The 22125-nt window shown below is 40.1% G+C and overlaps 3 protein-coding genes across 3 annotated transcripts in view; 2 read left to right on the plus strand and 1 right to left on the minus strand.

Annotated features, from left to right (window-relative positions):
* The window catches only part of LOC123782525 (uncharacterized), a 382057-nt gene that overhangs the window by 238295 nt on the left and 121637 nt on the right, over window positions 1-22125 (minus strand). The gene's annotated exons all lie outside the window — the stretch shown is intronic.
* Window positions 383-20212, plus strand: LOC123782535 (olfactory receptor 51E2). The gene is made up of 2 exons (XM_045782750.2): window positions 383-547; window positions 17592-20212. Exon 2 carries the CDS (start codon window positions 17641-17643, stop codon window positions 18610-18612), a length of 972 nt encoding a protein of 323 aa, XP_045638706.1. The 5' UTR covers window positions 383-547; window positions 17592-17640; the 3' UTR covers window positions 18613-20212.
* Window positions 7960-9250, plus strand: LOC123782536 (olfactory receptor OR51C1). Its single transcript, XM_045782751.2, has one exon. The coding sequence runs from the start codon at window positions 8260-8262 to the stop codon at window positions 9202-9204; it is 945 nt and encodes a 314-aa protein (XP_045638707.2). The 5' UTR covers window positions 7960-8259; the 3' UTR covers window positions 9205-9250.

Below are 22125 nucleotides of genomic sequence, written 5' to 3' on the forward strand. Positions count from 1 at the left end.
CCAGAGGAGATTCCTTTAAGCAATTTAGTATAATATTTCATTTTTGAAAATTCTCTTCAGAGTGACTGCTCATGGGCATGGGATTTCTTTTTGCAGTAATAAAAATTTTCTAAAAGTAGACCATGATGATGCTCGTAGAACTCTGTAAATTTACTAGAAACTATTGAATTGTACATTATAAATGTGAATTTTATGATATGTGAATTATGTCTTAAAATTGTTTTTATAAAAAACACTTCAATAAAAGTGCACAAGGACAAAAAAAAATTACATCAGCCTATAAAGCACATGACCACAAAAAGTAATTGCGTAATAGAATAGACAGACAAAGACTGTATAAGGCAAAAGAAGTCTTCTGGGAACCACCATACCCCTGGAGACACAGTGAGTGACACCACCACCGGGAATGGGCCTCTCAGCTCTGTGCCTGTCTCCGTTCAGGCTGGAACAAGCCTCCTCATAAGCTCGGTCCTCGCCTGGAATCTGAAGGTTCCTCAGCCTTCTGAGTCAGCCTGAGAGGGATAAGCAGAACTGCTGCACAAACTCTGTAAGTAAAACTGTTTTGTTCAATGAAAAGACTTGACTCTAGGTGAGCCAAACTTTCTTATCCACGGGAAGAATTTCCTCACAATGTACAGAATTAGGTTAGATAGTGAGATGGTGGGCTGAGGTGGACAGCAGAATTTATAGAACCTGCAGGGAAAGGGCATTTTGTCTGCCCCATGTGGTTTGCATAGTCTGTGGTTTTTTTAAGCAAATGGCTTAATCAGGGTGCTATGTAAGTTATCATAGTTAGTGGTTTGGTGCTTGAGAAAACCAAAGAGGTTGTCAGGAGCTGAAGAATTCACTTCTAAGCCCGATTATTCTTACTAAAAACTTTCAAAAATACCAATTTTGAACACTTCCTGCATGCCAGGCACTGTGCTAGGTACAGTACACACTCTACGTTATAGATGAGGAAACAGGATCAGAGGAAGGTTACACTACTTATACATGAAACCATAGTTCGGGGAGCATGAGTGTGGGAATTTTTTAAAAACTGGCTTTAAAATCTCAAGTCTGACATCACTAGCTGTGTGATTCTGAGTATGTTTCACAACGTCTCTCATACTCAGTCACCAGAAAAGGGGACTCAAAGTGAATTTAGCAACACTTGCCAAATGATGTTGTAATAAGAATTAAAAGAATGTTTCTCAAATGCTTAGCTCTGTAACGTTCACAGAACAAATTCCAATAAATGGTAGTTGTCGTTATGAGTAATATTTTTTATTATTGCTGTGAAGAGTCTCAAAACTAGTTAGTGTCTAAGCAAGGACCTGAACCCAGATCAGTCACACACTATAGCGATGCCATTAGCAGTGGTTTGGACAATACTCATAATGCTATATGGTCTGCTCAGGAGTTAAAGACCTAGAAGCCATAGGTCATAACAGCGCAATGAAAGGAGTGTGGAAGGAGCCGAGATGCCCTTCAGCAGATGACTGGATTAAGAAGATGTGGTCCATATATACGATGGAATATTACTCAGCCATCAGAGAGAACGATTACACAACATTTGCAGCAGCATGGACAAGACTGGAGGAGATAATGCTAAGTGAAATAAGTCAAGCAGAGAAAGACAATTATCATATGGTTTCACTCATTTATGGAACATAAGAAATAGCAGGAAGATCGGTAGGAGAAGGAAGGGAAGAATGAAGGGGGTAAACAGAAGGGGGAATAAACCATGAGAGACTGTGGACTCTGGGAAACAAACTGAGGGCTTTAGAGGGGAGGGGGGTGGGGGACTGGGATAGGCCGGTGATGGGTATTAAGGAGGGCACGTATTGCATGGTGCACTGGGTGTTATACGCAAATAATGAATCATGGAACATTGCATCAAAAACTGGGGATGTACTGTATGGTGACTAATATAACAAAATAAAAATTATTTTAAATAATTTTTAAATAAAATAAAATAAATTAAATATTTTAAATAAAATAAAAATTTAAATAAATAAAAATTTATAATAAAATAAAAATTATTTTAAAAATTTAAAAAAATGTTTTAGTTATAAAAAAAAAAAGAAAGGAGAGCATCATTGTGACCTGGGAGGACAGGAAAATTAATTAGGAGACTATAGCTTATATCTTACAAGAGAAAAGGAAAGTTGTGGGGCGCCTGGGTGGCGCAGTCATTGAGCGTCTGCCTTCGGCTCAGGGCATGATGCCGGCGTTCCGGGATCGAGTCCCACATCGGGCTCCTTGGCTAGGAGCCTGCTTCTTCCTCTCCCTCTCCCCTGCTGTGTTCCCTCTCTTGCTGGCTGTCTCTCTGTCACATAAATAAATAAAATCTTCAAAAAAAAAAAAAAAGAAGAAGAAAAGGAAAGTTGTACATGGATTGGAGAGGATGGACTGACAGATTCCAGGGTGATGGCAGCACAGAGTAGCTTGAGGGAATTTTGGTACCTCCCCTTGATAAATCCATTAGTTCCCCTTTATTCTTTGATATGAACAGGTAAGTCTGTTCAATTAAGAAAAGCACAATGAAGTACAGCTTCAAGCACCCACTGTGAACCACATTGCTATTACTTGGCCCTCAAATACAAACCTCTGGATTCTCCAGTTTTTGACATTTTAGAAGTAAAATCAATAAATATTTCATGAACATTTGCAGGCAGGGGATGAGAGAGGGGGAGAAGAGTGTGTGTATGTGTGTGTATGTGAGGAGAGAGAGCCAGATTTGGAATGGGGGAAGGAATGAGTTCGGTTTGGCTCATATTGAGGTTGAGGTAGCTGAGGGATTATAGGTGGGATATCTTGAGGGATTACAACACAAGGGTAGATAAAGTAGTTTAGTCACTTTTGTTCACTGTCACTAACAGAGAGCTTTGACCTGTTCTCCAAACTGCTGCCCATTAGCTGTCCAAATCGCCTGTTCGATCACCTCCCTTTAGTTCCAGGATTCACGACTGCCTTCAAGTTTCAGCCCAGACATTTTGCCATGGCTTCAAAGATCTTGTTAACTTTTGAAATATAGAACTCAGGAGAAATCTATAATTAGATTTCAGATTTGCGTGTCATCTGAATATAAGTGCTATTTAAAGCCGTGGGAAAAACTAAGAAATCTCAAGGAGAGTATACCAGAGAGCAAGAAAAAAACAGGGGCGTCTTGAAAGAAAAAGACTCCTAAAGAACACAACAACTGAAAAGACAGAACAAAAACACTGTTCAATAAAGCAATTAAAAAAAAAAAACAACACAGAATAACTATCACTGAAGCTAATGAAGGAGAAAGTGCCTAAAGAAAAGACAAAGAAAAGGTGCTTAAAACTGAAAATTTGAGATGAGAGAGAGGAAAGCAAACCTGAAGATAAACTTTTGGACTTGGTATTTAGAAAGTCATTGGTGACATGAGTTGGAGAATTTCCTGACAGTCATTAGAGAAAGAACCCAGATTATTACTGAAGGTGAATAATAATAATAATAATAAACACAGGCAGACTGTCCTTCAAATAATATTTTTTGTTATTATAAAAGATAAGGTAGGAAATTGAGGGAGAAACAGGGTTTGTCTCTTATTTCCCTTACTAGCAAAGCACAGGAACCAGTTAAGAAAAATGGTCAATATATCTTAGTTGAATTGAATGTCATGTTGAAAACATCTATATAAGTGTGTAGGAAGCTTTCATTAATGGTTTGGGGTATAATTCGAGAATTGAAGCTATCTAACATAGGGAGCCACTGGTACTATCTAAGATACTAAAGAAGGAAAGGAACTTTGTTGAGGGAGAAAAAATGAAGAATGATTTGTTTAGTTATTCATAAAATATTTGGAAATGCCTAGCTCGTGATGCTCTGCAACTAAAATTGAAGTCCCCTCTCCTTTCCATGGAATGCAAGATGTTCATGTCCTAACCCTGCTGATTTCTCCCGCTCAGCTCCCACATCACCCAGCATCACATTTAAGGCTCCAGAATTTTAATCTTCTTGTAGTTGTCCAACAAACCCTGTTTTATTTCATTCGGTTTCTGCTCATGTTTCATCTATGTCAAGAATGCCCTTTTCCTGTTTTTCATCCTTGTAAACTCACATTCACCCATCAAAACAGTACACAGTTCTAATTCATGTACTCAGTTAAGAGTTCTTGGAACCAATCCTTCTTGACGCACACAGACACATTCATGTATACACACACTCAGAATCTGTCACCCACACCATCCTGTCTTATCACTTAGAAATACCTTATCCGATGCACTCTACAGCTAGCAGTATTTCTGTCACTGAATCCTCTTATGCGGTGTGCCTGACATGTAGTAGGTGTTCCAAACTGGTAATTTTTCATTTTCATAGGAGTTACTGGGCTCTTATTAAAGATAAAGTTTTCAGCCTTAAAAAGATGAGATGTTGACAACCTCTCTGGTTTTCTCAGGCACCAACCACTGTTATTTTATTTGCGTCATATCCCTAGTGCTGACACAATACCCAGTGAGCTCCCAGTTTGATACTGAAATGATCTAAGCATTGATCATGGGTGATCAAGAGCTTAGATGGAGTTATTGGCTACGAAAAGGAATAAGGAATCTTCCATGTCTGCACCCAGCACGGATGAGGAGAGGGTACAGGGAGACACAATTGTAGAGCAATGGAAAGAAAGGAGTTTGAGGGAGTTCTCTTCTGCCAGACTCAGCTCAGATCAGTTCAGCCTACATATTATGTTTTTCTTCTGATCCCTCCTCAAGAAAGGGTAGGGAAAAAGCTGGCAAGAATGAAAATGTGTAATGAATAAATTGTTTGAATTAATAAAATGATGTAAAGGGAGCCAGGAAGAAGTTAGGATGAAAGAGAAATTGTTCCAATAGCAATTTTTTAAAAAACTGACCTCTCATAAAATTTCCTATCACTCAATACGAAAGTTACAACTCAATCCTTGCATGTCATAGTGATAAGGATGGTGAACGTCTTCACGATAGCCAGACAAAAGTGACAAATATAGAGGCACTCTGTACACCCATAACCCATTTCTGTCATTCACCACTGTACACTAGATGTTGAAGTTATTTATAAACAGTGCTGTTCTTTCTCCCTCACTTGATTTTAAACTCTAAGCGTTCATTCTGGCTCAACACTTTCACCTATGCCATTTTAGAAGCCTTGGAATACTTTGTTTCTTTTCTTTCATTTTTTTTAATGATGAAAGTAGTATTTATTTATTTTTATAATAATTTTTTATTATGTTAGCTTAGTCATTTCTATTTACACAAAGCATAGCAATCGTTCAAGCACTGATTTTCCTAAGGGACTCCAGATACCGCACGCCTTTTACACACAATTGAACTGTTCCCTTTTTCATAAGTATTCTAGCTTCCATGGCCCCCAGGAAGTTGTTAACCTCAAAAGCTGAGGCTACTGGGTATTTACCCCAAAGATACAGATGTAGTGAAGAGAAGGGCCATATGCACCCCAATGTTCATAGCAGCATTGTCCACAATAGCTAAATCGTGGAAGGAACCGAGATGCCCTTCAACAGATGACTGGATTAAGAAGTTGTGGTCCATATATACAATGGAATATTACTCAGCTATCAGAAAGAACGAGTTCTCAACATTTGCTGCAACATGGACCGCACTGGAGGAGATAATGCTAAGTGAAATAAGGCAAGCAGAGAAAGACAATTATCATATGATTTCTCTCATCTATGGAACATAAGAACTAGGAGGATCGGTGGAGGAAGAAAGGGATGAAGAAGGGGGGGTAATCAGAATGGGGAATGAAGCATGAGAGACTATGGACTATGAGAAACAAACTGAGGGCTTCAGAGGGGAGGGGGGTGGGGGAATGGGATAGGCTGGTGATGGGTAGTAAGGAGGGCACGTATTGCATGGTGCACTGGGTGTTATACGCAACTGATGAATCATCGAACTTTACATCAGAAACCAGGGATGTACTGTATGGTGACTAACATAATATAATAAAAAAACATTATTTAAAAAAAAAAGCTGAGACCCAGGTTCTGGAAATTTATAGTAAATACACAGGTCAAAGACTTGTGGAACATGAGAGGTGAACCCATTTTTTTAAATTATCATAAGTACTATTCATTTAATAAGTAGAGTTTTATTTTGCTCTTCTGATAAATACATATTTTTTAAATAAAACTATAGTTACTAAAAATGTTTTCAGAAATTGATACATTTACAAAAAGTGCTAACAGAACTTGTTAAACATCAAATTTCTTAAAGTTGTTAACTTTCTAACTTTCACAATTAACCAAAATCCATGCCAGTTGAGCAAGTCTGTATCCAATTAGTTTCAGCATAATGTCAGTTGTACTCATGACACTCAGTAAACAGTCGCCAGAAGCAGTGCCAGAAAGAAAATGTTCCCTTTCTTAATGAATGTTTCCTTTCTGTCAACTCTTATTCCCATTAGGAGGTTTGAGCATACATTTCTTTTTCTTTTTTTTTTATGTTATGTTAGTCACCATACAGTACATCCCCAGTTTTTGATGTAATGTTCCATGATTCATTATTTGCGTATAACACCCAGTGCACCATGCAATACATGCCCTCCTTAATACCCATCACCGGCCTATCCCAATCCCCCACCCCCTCCCCTCTGAAGCCCTCAGTTTGTTTCCCAGAGTCCATAGTCTCTCATGGTTCATTTCCCCTTCTGTTTACTCCCCCATTCTTCCCTTTCTTCTCCTACTGATCTTCCTATTTCTTATGTTCCATAAATGAGTGAAACCATATGATAATTGTCTTTCTCTGCTTGACTTATTTCACTTAGCATTATCTCCTCCAGTCCCATCCATGTTGCTGCAAATGTTGTGAAATCGTTCTTTTTGATGGCTGAGTAATATTCCATTGTGTATATGGACTACATCTTCTTAATCCAGTCATCTGTTGAAGGGCATCTCGGCTCCTTCCACAATTTTGCTATTGTGGACAATGCTGCTATGAACATTGGGGTGCATATGGCCCTTCTCTTCACTATGTCTGTATCTTTGGGGTAAAGCATACATTTCTAACAGTAATTTCATTGGTTCCCTGAGGACATTCTCATGACTCTAAACTATAGAGTCTAAAGTTATAGTTTACTTATTGGGTCAACTCAGGTAACTTAGCACTTCTTTTTCCTCTAATTTTTCATTGATTTCAATTAAAAATTTCCCAATTTTTTAAACTAAGATTTCTTTAGGGAATCCTTGAGGCACTTTATCTGGGTGAACTTGAGTGGTCTGGAAAACACTTAGGTTCCCCTGAGGAACAGTTACCTTACTGACTGAACCCTCTCCAGTCACAGCCCTAATGTCTGCTTCCCCCAAACCCCCTCTTCCAAGTCATACATAGCCATCTGAATAGCCTGCAGCTCTGTACTCAATGAAAAACAAAATGCAATGTTCACAGTAAAGGTGTATCTTTCCCTCCAAGGCAAAAGAGCAAAATTTTATTAAATATCTCCTGAGAAGTATGTCTTAACAAAATGGAGAACAAGTAGTCTTCAGGCAGATGAAGAGAGAACTCTATCTGAATAAGGCAGCATGCTATATCATATGGGGGGCAGAGACCTCTATCCCTAAGGCAGTAGGTATGCATTCTAACTCCACTTCCCAAATGAGACTCTAGATGCTATGCTGCAGGTGTCACTTCCAAGGTTAAATACTATAGACATCTGCACATGACTTCACTAGTGCCTAAGCCATCTATTAGGATTTCATATGTGTTACTCTGTATCATAAGTATCTTTTTCTCAATATTTTCTGGCTGCCCAAATTGCCTACAAGCTTCTCTGCTTTCTACACTTGAGGCTGATGTAATATTGCTGCTCCACAGTCCCAGTCTACTTCTGTCTGATGCTAACTATATGGAAAAACTAACCTGCTACCTCTTTATCAGAACCTGAAAATCCAGAAAGGATGAAATATAACTGACAAGTCTTGAGTAAAGTGTCTTCCCTTCATCGAGTCATCTCTGGTTAGAGAAGTAGAAGGAAAGGTCACATCTAGTATGAACATAGCTACCAGCAAATGGTCCCAGGAAAGAAAAATGATGGGCTGAGGTACATATAAGAAAGAATGGTACCTACTACAGCAGTTGAAATCTCATGATTCCTTTATCCATTTCAATGAGCAATTCATTTTTATATAGTGTATAAATATTCGTCTTTGGTTAGTTTTTGGTTGAATAAAATTATTTGTAATTGAATTAATACAAAAAACATAGTTTTGTTGTTGTTCCAGAGTTTCATCTTGGAACTCTGTATTTTTAATCCAGCATGTCAAACTTCCAGAACACCACACCTACTTCCATCATTTTCCTGCTAACTGGAGTTCCCGGGCTGGAAGCCTTCCACACCTGGATCTCCATTCCCTTCTGCCTTCTCTACATAACCGCCCTCTCAGGAAACAGCCTGATCCTCTTTGCCATTGTCACCCAGCCCAGCCTCCACGAACCCATGTATTATTTCCTCTCCATGCTGTCCACCACTGATCTCGGCCTGTCCATATCCACCCTGGTCACTATGTTGGGCATATTCTGGTTCGATGCCAGGGAGATCAGCTTTAATGCCTGCTTGTCACAGATGTTCTTTATTAAACTCTTCACTGTCATGGAATCCTCAGTGCTGTTGGCCATGGCCTTTGATCGTTTTGTGGCCATCTCTAGTCCACTCAGGTATGCCACCATTTTAACTGATTCCAGAATAGCTCAGATTGGAGTGGCAATTGTCATCAGGGGGACACTAATGCTGACACCAATGGTAGCACTTCTTAAAAGACTATCCTTCTGCCGCAGCCACGTGCTCCACCACTCCTACTGCTTCCACCCTGATGTGATGAAGCTCTCGTGCACAGACACCAGGATCAACAATGCAGTTGGGTTGACTGCCATGATCTCTACTGTTGGTGTGGACTCAATCCTCATCCTCCTTTCTTACATTTTGATTATTCAGACTGTCTTCAGCATCGCATCCCCAGAAGAGAGGAAGAAAGCCTTCAGCACATGCGTCTCACATATTGGGGCTGTTGCTATTTTCTACTTTCCATTGATCAGTCTGTCCTTTGTTCACAGATTTGGGAAACGAGCCCCAGCCTATGTTCATACAACGATTGCTAACACTTACCTCCTGATCCCTCCTGTAATGAACCCCATCATCTATAGTGTGAAGACCAGACAGATACGCAGAGCTGTAATAAAAATTCTCCATGCCAAAGATACATAAAATCACAGAATTCTAGAGATGGCCTACATTGTCAACTTAAAAACAAAACTGGTGATCATGAAACAAAAATTTAAAATTAAAGCTGGAATATATTTAGAACATCAGCTAGCTTGACCCTTTATTTTACAGATGAGGAGACAGAGATGTAAGAATAGAAGGAATGAACAGTGTCAAGCCCTAAGTCTAGCATTTCTCCCATGCATCACTGTTTCTTCTCAACTTGTTTATCCTGCCGACAAACTGTATCTTCTGACTTTGTCCACTTTAGATCAGTTGGAACGACACATTATGAGAAAGCCACTCCTTTATGAGAAATAGGTAGTATTTTTCTAACTGCAATAACAATTTTTACTAACATTTACTATTTCCTTTGACTACATGGTTCTTGGTGTTTCTTACATTTATTAGCCCATATCTAAAACAACGTTATAAGTTAGTTACTTCTTTGATTAATGAGAAAAGTTAGGCACAAAAATGTTAAGTTACTTGCTTAAACAGCTCATACACAACAGAACCATATTTCGCATGCATGCAAAACTGACTCCAGGGTCCCCCAACACTCTTAACTTCAGCTATACTGCTACCTATAATATAAACTATAAGTATACATGTATCTAATTTGTATATATACATATATATAAGTCCATGTAATTTGTATAGGGGACATAAAGAAGCAAAACAAACAAATAAACAAAAAAAAACCCACGATTCTATCCTCTAGAAATTTTCTAACCAAATTATGGAGAAAAAGCCCAAAACATAATTTTCTTTTTCTTTTTTTTTTTTAAGATTTTATTTATTTATTTGAAAGAGAGAGAGACAACCAATGAGAGCGGGAACACAAGCAGGGGGAGTGGGAGACGAAGAAGCAGGCTCCCAGCAGAGGAGCCTGATGCGGGGCTCGATCCCAGAATGCCGGGATCACACCCTGAGCCAAAGGTAGACGCCTAATGACTGAGCCACCCAGGTGCCCCCAAAACAGAATTTTCAAACCTGAGAAATACAAATGTATTTCTACCTGAGGTTCCTTCCCAAATAAACATATTCCAGAATTTCTCTCTGCCTTCCATCAACTTTCTGCTCCAGCAGAAACTCAAAAATGACTAAGAATTGCAAATGAATTTCACTTTGTGTCATTTACCTGGAAATGTTTAATTTGTGGCATATGCTTCACATAATGGCTTAATTCAGGAAGTTAATTATTATTTCCAACCTGGGGATGTCCATTAATTCTCAAATATTTAAGGCACATGTTTTAGTGACACATTGGTATCACTCAGTAAGGATTGGCCCTATAGGTGGTATCGGATCCAGCAAGGAAGGATTAGTCAGTCATAGCTACAGGGAGTTTATTAAGTGACAACAGTACTATTTAATAATGAGGATGGTGTCAAAATTCTCAGTATGTTTGACAATGACATTTTCAGTCTCCATTATTATTGGTCTTCATTTCCCTAATCTTTGTATGTTGGGGTGTTCTAGGATTTTGTTCTCAGACCTGTTTTTTCTTCATTATATTCCCATTTTGATTATCTCTTCTACATGCTGGCAAATCCCAAACTGATATTTATAGTCCAGATTCATATCCCATGTATAATTACTCCTACTCGAATGTTTAATAGTCATCTCAGACTCACCATGTCCAAAAACATATCCTAATATTCACATCAACCATGTCTTCCCTAACTCAGAAACTCTATTTTTCATGTTGCTGAGATAGAATTCTTGGAGTTATTACTGACACCTGTCTGTTTCTCCCACTCCACACCCAACCTATTAACAAATGCTGATGACTCTTTCTTTCAGATATTCCAGATACTGGTATCTGGAATCTAGCTACTTTCTACCACCTCTACTGCTACCACCATGGGCCAAGCCATCATCATCTTGGACCTGAAATATAATAGTTTCCTGGTAGATCTTCCTACTTTCATTGTAGTCATTATAATATCTCATTAGTATCTATATGATTTAACTCCCCTATACTTCATCTCCTACTAATCTCCCCTTTATTCATCCTACTACACCTGCACCACCTCCAAATATTTCCTTAAACTCACCATACCACGCTTCAACATCAAACTTCACACTTTCTGTTCTCCCTACTTGAAATGTTCTTCCCCCAGACACCCTCGTGGCTTACTGCCTCACCTCATGCAGGTCTCTGCCTAAGTGTTACCTTCCTACAGGGCCCGTGACATTAAAAATAACATCACCACCTCTCCCTCAATTCCTGTCTGCATTCACACTCTTCCTTACATATTTCATTTTTAATACCTGGCACTCCCTTCCCCCACCAAAATATTACATACCTATTTATTTCTTCTCTAGTTTCCCCATTACCAGGTAAGGTCTTTGAGAAAAAGAATTTTGTTTCATTCATGCTGTCTTCCAGACCCCAAACCTTGGTCTGCCACATAATAAAATGATAGTAACCCTGAATGAGCTGGCTCTGTTTACCTCTCAAGCCTGATTGCTTGCCCTACGTTCAGTGCTCCAGGCACAACAAACCACTTGCATTTCTTAGCTGAGATTGCTCTGGATCACCCACAAGCCTTTGCACAAGCTGTGACCTCCCTCTACAGCTTTTTCACTATTTCCCTTCTCCTGACTTAGAATAGAAGTGACTTTCTCTCAGATACATTTCCTGGTTTCTCAAACCTGTCTGGTGTCCTTTCCAGGTGCTTCTGCAGTACCTTGTGCTTCTTTCTCAGGACATCCCTTTTCAGACTGTCTTGTAACTGTTTCCTCACCACAGACTCTGTGCCCACTTCCCAAGACCAGCAACTATTAACTCACTCATTCACTGTTGGAAAGAAGTGAAAAAGTTCAGATGGTGTAGATTTACAGGCTGGATATTTGTTTCTTTGTGGGGGGAAAGAAAGAAACTTAGAGAAGAATGATAGGGTACACAGAGTCCTGCAATTCAGAATGAGAAGGAACTTCAGTCTAAAGCACCAGACAGCCAAGACGTTCATACTACTTCTACAGATGTTTCTCTCCTACCTCACCACCCCCTACACACACACCAACCTATGGATGGCCCCCGTATCCAACAATCCTGAAAACTTATAAGCTTTTCTCACTGGGGGGTGGACAATTTGGAAAATTTGGGAATGGGTGATTTATAGAGCAAATGTCACCTCTGCCCAAGGTGGACAAGCTCACAATGAATTGGAGACTTTCCTGAAAGCCAGGGCAATAGTAGACACATGGCTGCTGTTGTAGCTACCTGAATTCAGACTCCAAGTCTGTCCTTTAACTGTCCTGTAAAAAGTCCTATGAAGCCCTATATGATCCAATTCCCTATTATCTACCTCTCTATTATTCTTCCCTTTGTTCTCTCTGCTCAGGCACACTGGCCTTCTTGCTATTCTAAACCCCCAGATAGGGATGTTTGTTCCAATTCTTTGAAAAATGTCATTGGTATTTTGATCGGGATGGCACTGAAAGTGAAGATTGCTCTGGGTAGCATGGACATTTTAACTATGTTAATTCTTCCGATCCATCAGCATGGAATATTTTTCCATCTTTTTGTGTCTTCTTCAATGACTTTCAAGAGTGATTTGTAGTTTCTAGAATATAGATTCTTTACGTCTCTGGTTAAGTTAATTCCAAGATAACGTATGATTTTTGGTGTTATTGTAAATGGGATGGATTCTCTAATTTCTCTTTCTTCAGTCTCATTGTTCGTGTATAGAAATGCAACTGATTTCTGAGCATTGATTTTGTATCCCGCCACGTTCCTGAATTGCTCTATAACTTCTAGTAGTTTGGGAGCGGATTCTTTTGGATTTTCCATATAGAGTATCATGTCATCTGCGAAGAGAGACACTTTGACTTCTTCTTTGCCAATTTGGGTACCTTTTATCCCTTTTTGTTGTCTGATTGCTGTTGCAAGGACTTCTAGTACTATGTTGAATAATAGTGGTGAGAGTGGGCATCCTTGTCGTGTTCCTGATCTTAAGGGAAAGGCTTCCAACTTTTCCCCATTGAGAATGATATTTGCTGTAGGCTTTTCATAGATGGTTTTTACGAGATTGAGGAATGTACCCTCTATCCCCACACTCTGAAGGGTTTTAATCAGGAAAGGATGCTGTATTTTGTCAAATGCTTTTTCTGCATCTATTGAGAGGATCATATGATTTTTGGCTTTTTTCTTGTTGATAAAATCTATTACACTGATAGATTTGAGAATGTTGAACCACCCTTGCATCCCAGGGATGAATCCCACTTGGACTCTGAGAAACAAACTGAGGACTTCAGAGGGGAGGGGGTGGGGCAATGGGATAGGCTGGTGATGGGTAGTAAGGAGGGCACGTATTGCATGGTGCACTGGGTGTTATACGCAACTAATGAATCATCGAACTTTACATCAAAAACCAGGAATGTACTGTATGGTGCCTAACATAATAAAAAAATATTATTATAAAAAAAAAAAAAACCCAGATACACTCCCTTCTCAGAAGCTTTGCAGTTTGTTCTTTCTCCTTTGGATGGTCTTCCTCAGAGATCTCATGGATATATTTCTTACTCCCTCCAGGGTTCTCCTCAAATGTCTCCATTATGTGAGGCATTCCCTGCCAACTTCATTTAAAATTTCAACTGCCCATCCCAATATTTACCTGTTCTCTTCTTCCCTTTATTTTTTCTCCTTAGGTAGTCATAAGAAGAAACTATTTAGTTTCTCATATTAACCATGGACTGTGTGTTCCTCTCATCAGGATGTATAATCTATAAGGTTATGTTTTAAAAATTTACATATCTTGTTACATTGCAGGCTCCTGATAAATATTTATTAAATATGGATGAATAAAGAATCAGAATACCTTGTTCTCCAACCAACATTATCACTAATAACTCTGTGACCAAGGCAAAGAGACTTCATCTCATCCACTCCTTATCTGTAACACAGGTGCAAGAGAGTGGCTTCCCTACCTCAAGGTCTATTTCACCAACTGAAAGAAATGCTGAGAATGAAAAACTGAAGTGAATGTCCTTATTCTTAGTTATGGGAATTACTGGTTTTTATTTTATTTTATTTTATTTTTGCTTTAAAAAGTCAATAGTTTTTTTTTATTTTTATTTTTCATAATAATTTTTTATTATGTTATGCTAGTCACCATACAATACATCCTTAGTTTTTGAGGTAGTGTTTCATGATTCATTATTTGCATATAACACCCAGTGCTCCATGCAATATATGCCCTCCTTAAAACCCATCACTGGCCTATCCCAATCCCCCATCCTCCCCCCCTCTGAAGCCCTCAGTTTGTTTCCCGGAGTCCATAGTCTCTCATGGTTCATTCCCCCTTCTGTCTACCCCTTCTTTCTTCCCTTCCATCTCCTACCGATCTTCCTGCTATTTCTTATGTTCCATAGGGTTTTTAAAGAGGATGTGAACTCCTAGAACCCAGGGACATGACTATACACCCATGTTGCCTGTCGTGTCTAGCAGAGTGGCTAATGAGGAAAAGCTCTAACCACTGTTGTTACCTAGGGAGTTTGAGTTATTTGGAAGAGTGTGGATAGACTGTCAAGAGCCCTGTATGTATAAGTGTGGGAGTGATGGCAGAGGCAGTGGCAGTGCCACCTTCGTGACCACCCCCCCACAACACACACACCAGAAGGAAACAGTAGGAAGCCTATGGGAGTGACCCACAAGTGAACATGGAGATACTGTCCCCAGCCTGCCAAGCCCCGGGGGCCTCAGTCCATACTCCCACACCCTATTCCCATGGGCCTCCTAGGCAGCATTATAAATAGGCCTGTGCTTGAAAGGGTGAGCCAGCTCCAGCTGCTCTCTCCCAGGATTACATGGTTTTCAAGTGAGTCCACCCTCACTTGAGATTGGGAAAGCCAAATTCCTACCATCTTAACAGACCTTGAGGACCCCACAACTGTCTTACGGCAGAAGGGGGAAACACTTGTGTCCCAAATGCATCTTCATGGGCTGAGAAGAAATGTCCCAGAGCACTAGCAGACAGTCCAGAAAGGCAAGTAAGAATGAATGCAAAAGCCACATTCAGACCCAAAGAGAAGCTAAAATTGGGTTTACCCAAGGGTTACTTTAGGCAGAAGGCCAGACAACATGGGAGAGAGATATGAGGACTTCGGGGATTGATAACTGGGGAGACAAGATAATAGCTCAAAGTCTTAGACTGCTACTAGAAAAGCAGAAAAGTACCCTGTAGAAAGAGGAGTCAGGAAAGGGTCCAACTCTGTGGCCAACAAAGACCCTTGTATCTGTGGGTACTCACACAGTAGCATGGGCAAGAGGCTTAAGGACAGGGGAAATACATTACTGTCCTCCCCCTGCAACACCTCCATGCCTTTTCCTTCATCCTGGGCCCCATTTCTCTTGGACCCAGAGGTCCAGTGAGCTGGCCTCCCTCCAGGGGAGTTCCCTTAGCATTACCCATACTTTTCAGCCTGACTTGTTTACATTTCTGAATCTCTCTCCCTAAGCTACCCATGATAGATACATAGATGGTTGGATGGATACAAGACATAAGCTATCTTTTATCTCACTGAAGGTGCAATTATCTGCCTATTAAAAGGGCTTCTCATTCTCTGATAGCAGTTTGGGGCCAAATTTGGGATCTCACATTTGTCAAGGAGAGTAGCTATTACGTCTTTGCATAAGATCTGAGGATTAGCAAATAGTGGTCAGAAGTGTGAATTCCGTGACCTTTGAATCTTGGATTTGTTCTTCCTTGCTTATCCATGATGGGTATAATCCAAGTCAAATCTTTTAGTTCCTATTTTGTCACACCCAGGACCCAGATTAGGAGTGAAGAAGAATCCTGGGGAGATGAACAGGTTTACCTAACTATAACTGTTGAAGACACCTGCAGACTTTATTCCGAAGATTCAGAGATCCTCCTTCTTGAAGTCAAGCCCTTAGCTCTTTAGAGACAATTAGCTCTAAAGACCGGGTACCTAAGGAGCCTAGGAGAGAAAGTGTTTGATGAGGTCAAATCCTAGGTGTTTGGGTAGCAGGGCAGGGGCAGAGCAATGCTGGGCTTCCAAAAACAAAAAGCTTTCCCTAACATGAATGGCTTGTTGGCAGAGGTTCCAGGAAAGACAAAGCTCTAGGAGTATCAAGACTTGACCCAAGTTCTCCTTGGGGCAAGCAGTGTGGCCTGGAGGCCACTTTCAGGTGCAGAGAAACACATCAGCCAGGAGCAGAGATAGGAGCCTTCACAAGGGACCATGCCAAGCAGCTAGGATCCACTGGAGGCCACACACACTGCCAGCACCTTCATCTCCAGATAAGTCACTGGAGGGAGACACTCCCTTTCATTTGATGACCCCAAAGGAGTTTCCTTTTTTTACTTAATAGACGTGTGGCCTTTTTCTTCTTAGGTTTTTCTCTCATCTTTCAAAAATTGCCATTTTTGTGTCTTTTTCCGCTTGCGGACCTTAGGCCTGGGGATCCAGAATCCTGAAAATTTGAAGGAAAAAAATTCCCTATCCTCACTGGCTTGGTTATACCCATTATTCCCCTCTCTGTCTAATTCCTACTCATGTTTGAAGACTGAACAAAGGGATTATCTTTGGCAGGAAAGTTCCTCTGATCATGCCTCTCCCCCTCCCATGCATTAAATGCACACCTTAGGCTAACGCTTATCCCAAAACTCTAATAATTGGGTTACTTGTCTATTTTACACCATAGGCCAGGTATCTGAAAGCAAAAGATGTGTCTTTCATCTCTGTATCATGAGCATCTAGCAAATAGCCTTGTACATAGTAGGTAATATAACTAGATGCTTATAAAATGAATGAATAATTGAAGGAAAGAAAATAAACCATATCTGGAAAGGGTTCTCAATAGCGTATCTGTTAACACCTATCTGAGAAAAGAACCACCTAATATCCAGGTAATGAAGTTGTGGGCCAGGAGAAGGAATCTGAAGGAATTTGGAAAGGATACATTTTGGGTTAAGCATTGTTCTCCCCAGGTTCCCTTTTTAAAATGTAAATGGGAGGTGCTTGAGTGGCTCAGTCAGTTGGGCATTCCCTGGTTTCAGCTCAAGTAATGATCTTGGGGTCCTGGAATCAAATCCCATGTCGGGCACCAATCTCAGCACCGATTCTGCTTATCCTTCTCCCTCTGCTTGTGTTCTCTCTCTCTCTCTCTCACTCTCAAATAAATAAGTAAATAAATAAATCTAAAAATAATTTTAATGTGAATGGACCTTGAGAGGAGCAACTGATAAATGAATTTGAGCTATCATTTTTCCTTTGGAAAGGGCTTCAGAGCTTATGAAAGAGCCTAAAGGGCTTGGAAGACTGAGAGGCGAGAGTAGGAGAGGGAGAGCTAAGATGCATTCAGTTCCCAGGTTTCTAGGGTTGGCCTCTGATTGTGCTCCATGTCCTAGCAGGCTAGCAAGCTGCCAGGGTGACCTCAACCTCTCCAGTGCCCCCTTCTCGATGCCAGCTATGAGTTCCTGCAACTTCACACATACCACCTTTGTGCTTATTGGTATCCCAGGATTAGAAGAAGCCCATTTTTGGATCGGCTTCCCCCTGCTTTCAATGTATGCTGTGGCAGTGTTTGGAAACTGCATCGTGGTCTTCATCGTAAGGACAGAGCGCAGCCTACACGCACCCATGTACCTCTTTCTCTGCATGCTGGCAGCCATTGACCTGGCCTTGTCCACATCCACCATGCCCAAGATCCTCGCCCTCTTCTGGTTTGATTCCCGAGAGATAACCTTTGATGCCTGCATTACCCAGATGTTTTTTATTCATGCTCTTTCAGCTATTGAGTCTACTATCCTTCTGGCCATGGCCTTTGACCGTTATATAGCCATCTGCCACCCACTGCGCCATGCAGCAGTGCTCAACAATACAGTAACAGCCCAGATTGGCATGGTGGCTGTGGTCCGTGGATCCCTCTTCTTTATCCCACTGCCTCTGCTCATCAAACGTCTGGCCTTCTGCCACTCCAATGTGCTCTCACACTCCTATTGTGTGCACCAGGATATGATGAAGTTGGCCTATGCAGACACGTTGCCCAATGTGATCTATGGTCTTACTGCCATTCTGCTGGTTATGGGCGTGGATGTCCTCTTCATCTCCTTGTCCTATTTTCTAATTATACGAACAGTTCTACAACTTCCTTCCAAGTCAGAGCGGGCCAAGGCTTTTGGAACCTGTGTGTCACACATCGGTGTGGTATTGGCCTTCTACGTTCCTCTCATTGGCCTCTCAGTGGTACACCGTTTTGGAAACAGCCTTGATCCCATTGTGCATGTTCTCATGGGTGATGTTTATCTACTTCTGCCTCCTGTGATCAATCCCATCATCTACGGTGCCAAGACCAAACAGATCAGAACTCGGGTGCTAGCTATGTTCAAGATCAGCTGTGACAAGGACCCTCAGGCTGTGGGGAGCAGGTGATTCTTACCACTCCACTTTCCCTTATCCTTAATGGCTTGACATAATGATTTCTTAATGCCAGCTTAATTCTAGTTGCCTATAAGCGTATCAATGCTTTTCTCTGCTATGGCCTCCAAATTCTGCCTCTGCTTGGGGTGAAAGTTTGGAGGCTACCATGATTTCCTTCCATAGGCCAAAATGTTATTGATATTACTGTTGTACCAAAAGTTTAAATTATAAAATTCACCAATGCCCCAACATGTAGTAAAAAAAAAACCATAAAGAAGAGTGAGAAAAAATAAAACTGGCTTTTTTAACAAGGGAAAAATTATTCTACCCAACTAGTAATCTGAGAAATCATATATTAAAACAATAATTAGGCAGCATTTTGTCTATTAAATTAGCTGTTTTATTAATAAAAATTCACAATGTTGAAATATAAATTCATGACCATCAAAGGTGATGGTGTAATTGGCATATGTAGCAAAAACTTTTTAAAAGTTACACGCTCTAATGCTATGTTCTCACTTTTGGAAATTTATCCTAACAAAATATTCCTAAGTGCAGAAAGCAGGTTTTTCATAAAATATATTGGTTATACAATTATTTAGAGAACTCATATTAAAATCCTAGGATATAACATATAAAAGTAAGGAACAGTAAACTCAAGTATGGTCCATTTATTTAATGGAATATTATGTGGAATAATCTATATAAAAGGAATATTGTGTGACCTTTAAAGAAACTGCTATAAAATAAAACATGCATATAATGTTAAAAAAATAAACAATAAGGACACATGATTGAAACTAACTTGAAAAGCACCTATGCCTTGAAGGAAATGTGCTCAAATTAATAGTGACTAATTTTTGTTTTTACTTTCTAAATTTCTTTACCATGTGATGTACTTACTCTATGGTGACCAACATGACTAGTAAAAATAAATAAAATATATTTCTTTACTATGGAGGTCTTGTTTAGCTGATGTGCAACTTTCAAAATGAAGAAAATGAAACTGGTAATTTACATAAAACAAAGCTTGTCAGAGACCTCACTGTTGGTTTACTATGCATTATCTGGGAATTTGTCTAAACCATACACAATAATGCCAATGAACATGCCTTGAGTGCTTACCATGTTCTAGGGACCATGCTAAATGCTTTATAGGTTTTATCTGATCTTCACAACAACTTTTTGGAGTAGGTACCATTTTTGTCCCCCATTACAAGTGAGTGAAATGAGGCTTTCATTAACAAGTAACTAAGCCATACAGTTTGTGGGTGCTGTGCCAAGATTTGAAATTGAATTTGATAACCAAATACAGTTACTTAATTTCCATGGTATATTGCTTCCTGTTTAACATCTGCCATTTATTTCCTCAGCCTGTGCAAATCCTGTTTTCTCTCTGCTGTGTGCCTTATAAGACGAATGACTGTATTGTGCTGAGAGATAACCCTGCCCTCAAATCCACATTACTCTTCATGCTTTATAGCCACCTTTCATGTTCCACAGCCTGCTTCTTTCCAGATTAAGGAAGAATGTCTTTGCCTATTTATCTCTTATATCTTCTCAATCGTATCTCCCTTTTTTAAGTATATTCTGTACCTGTCAAACATTTTGATTATCTGGGTTTTAACTTAGGTATAAGAGATAATAAAATTTTATTTTAAATTTTGCTAAGTGTTATGCCTACTGCTTTTATACTTGATTTGAAGATACAGGAGTTTCCCTAGTCTACTTTTCCACCCCAGGTACTGTTTGTAACTGTAAAGATGCTGAATGCATCAAGGTGGGATATTCCCATTATATGGCTGAAATCAGATCTCACGAGAAGCTAAAATCTGACTACAATCATTGGGTTCCCTTAATAGCTTCACTGAACAAATCTTGGGTGGTGGACTTGGGTGGATAAACCATGGGGGAGACTCCAACCTGTGGGCTCTTTCTTAGGAGAAGGAAACCTCAGACACTTAACCTCTCCCCTGGAGAAGGGCCTTCCTAGTATATGTATCTGTAAGCTTCCAATTGTGATTCCCTGCTCAAAGGTAGTAAAGGGGCCTCCAAAGTCATGCAGCTAATAGGAAATGAGTGACTTCCCTAAAGAAACAAAGAGATGTCCATGCTCTGTAAAAGTAGAGATTCAGGGTATCAGGACTCACCCCAAATAATGAGGTCAGGAACCTCATTTTATGAGATTGAACCTCATTATGTCTCTCCCTACAACCTCCATCCCCTTCTATCTCCCTGTGCATTACTCAACTTTAAATCATACCCTCCTGCCTACCTCCATATGCCTAAGAGCATGGCCAGATTAACAGTTTCACCACAATAAATAATCACCAAAGAAAAAAGGTAAAATTTTTGTTATCATTATCAATTTTTTTTTAAAGATTTATTTATTTATTTATTTGACAGAGATAGAGACAGCCAATGAGAGAGGGAACACAAGCAGGGGGAGTGGGAGAGGAAGAAGCAGGCTCATAGAGGAGGAGCCTGACGTGGGGCTCGAACCCGGAACGCCAGGATCACGCCCTGAGCCGAAGGCAGACGCTTTTAACCGCTGTGCCACCCAGGCGCCCCCATTATCAATTTTTTATCAAAAACATGTTGAGGAGCAGCTGGGTGGCTCAAATAAGCATCTGACTCTTGGTTTCAGCTCAGGTCATGATCTCAGGGCCATGAGATTGAGGCTCTGTTGGGGTCAGCATTCAGCGCAGAGTCTGCTTAAGATTCTTCCCCCTTCCTTCTCTCTCCCCCTCTACTCCTCCCCCAGCTCACATTCTAAATAAATAAATAAATAAATAAACAAACTTTTAAAAAAAGAACATGTTGAAATGATAATATTTTGGATATATTTGGTTAAAGAAAATACCCTACAAAAGTACCCAAAGAAGGTGATATTTAATTTCCTGTATTAAGGAAAGGAAAGAGCCCTAGGATGGGATTTATGAGCTCTGAGCTATAGTTCCAATTCTGCCTCTAGGTGAGTGACTTTGTCTAATAAGCATAATCTCTCTGAATTAACTGTATAAAACATGGTGATTAAATTAGATGATCTCTAAATCCCGTTCCATTTTGAATACTATGTGCTCTGAACATTGAGGAGTCTTGAACAATTCCAAAGGGCCTGCAAGGCTGGAACGCTGCAGGGACTCCTGGAAACTGCCTTCTGCCTCACATATGAAAACCAAGCCCCTTCCCTGAGGCCACACCTGCTATTTGCCCAAACATAGATTTATCACCTTGATCTCCTACCCCTGATTCTGCCATTAAGGCTCTTCCAAAACTCAATACTGCTCTCAAAGATGGGGATTTTCCACCCCAGAACATATTCACAAATTCTCTAAAAGGAAGCTCAATCCAACAGAAAGAGTAAACAGTTCTGACTCATCAAGTCAATTCACCCTTTGTGAGGCTTGTTTTCCTCATCTGTTTATTAGGGATGATAACAGTATCTACCCCTCAGGGTTTTGTGAGAATTACGTGCAAAAATCCACACATAATGCTTAGCACAGAATTTAGTACATAGCATGA

The sequence above is a fragment of the Ursus americanus genome, chromosome 16 (genome assembly GCF_024610735.1).
Source record: "Ursus americanus isolate L20-20 chromosome 16, mUrsAme1.1.p, whole genome shotgun sequence".
NCBI classification, from domain to species: Eukaryota; Metazoa; Chordata; class Mammalia; order Carnivora; family Ursidae; genus Ursus; species Ursus americanus.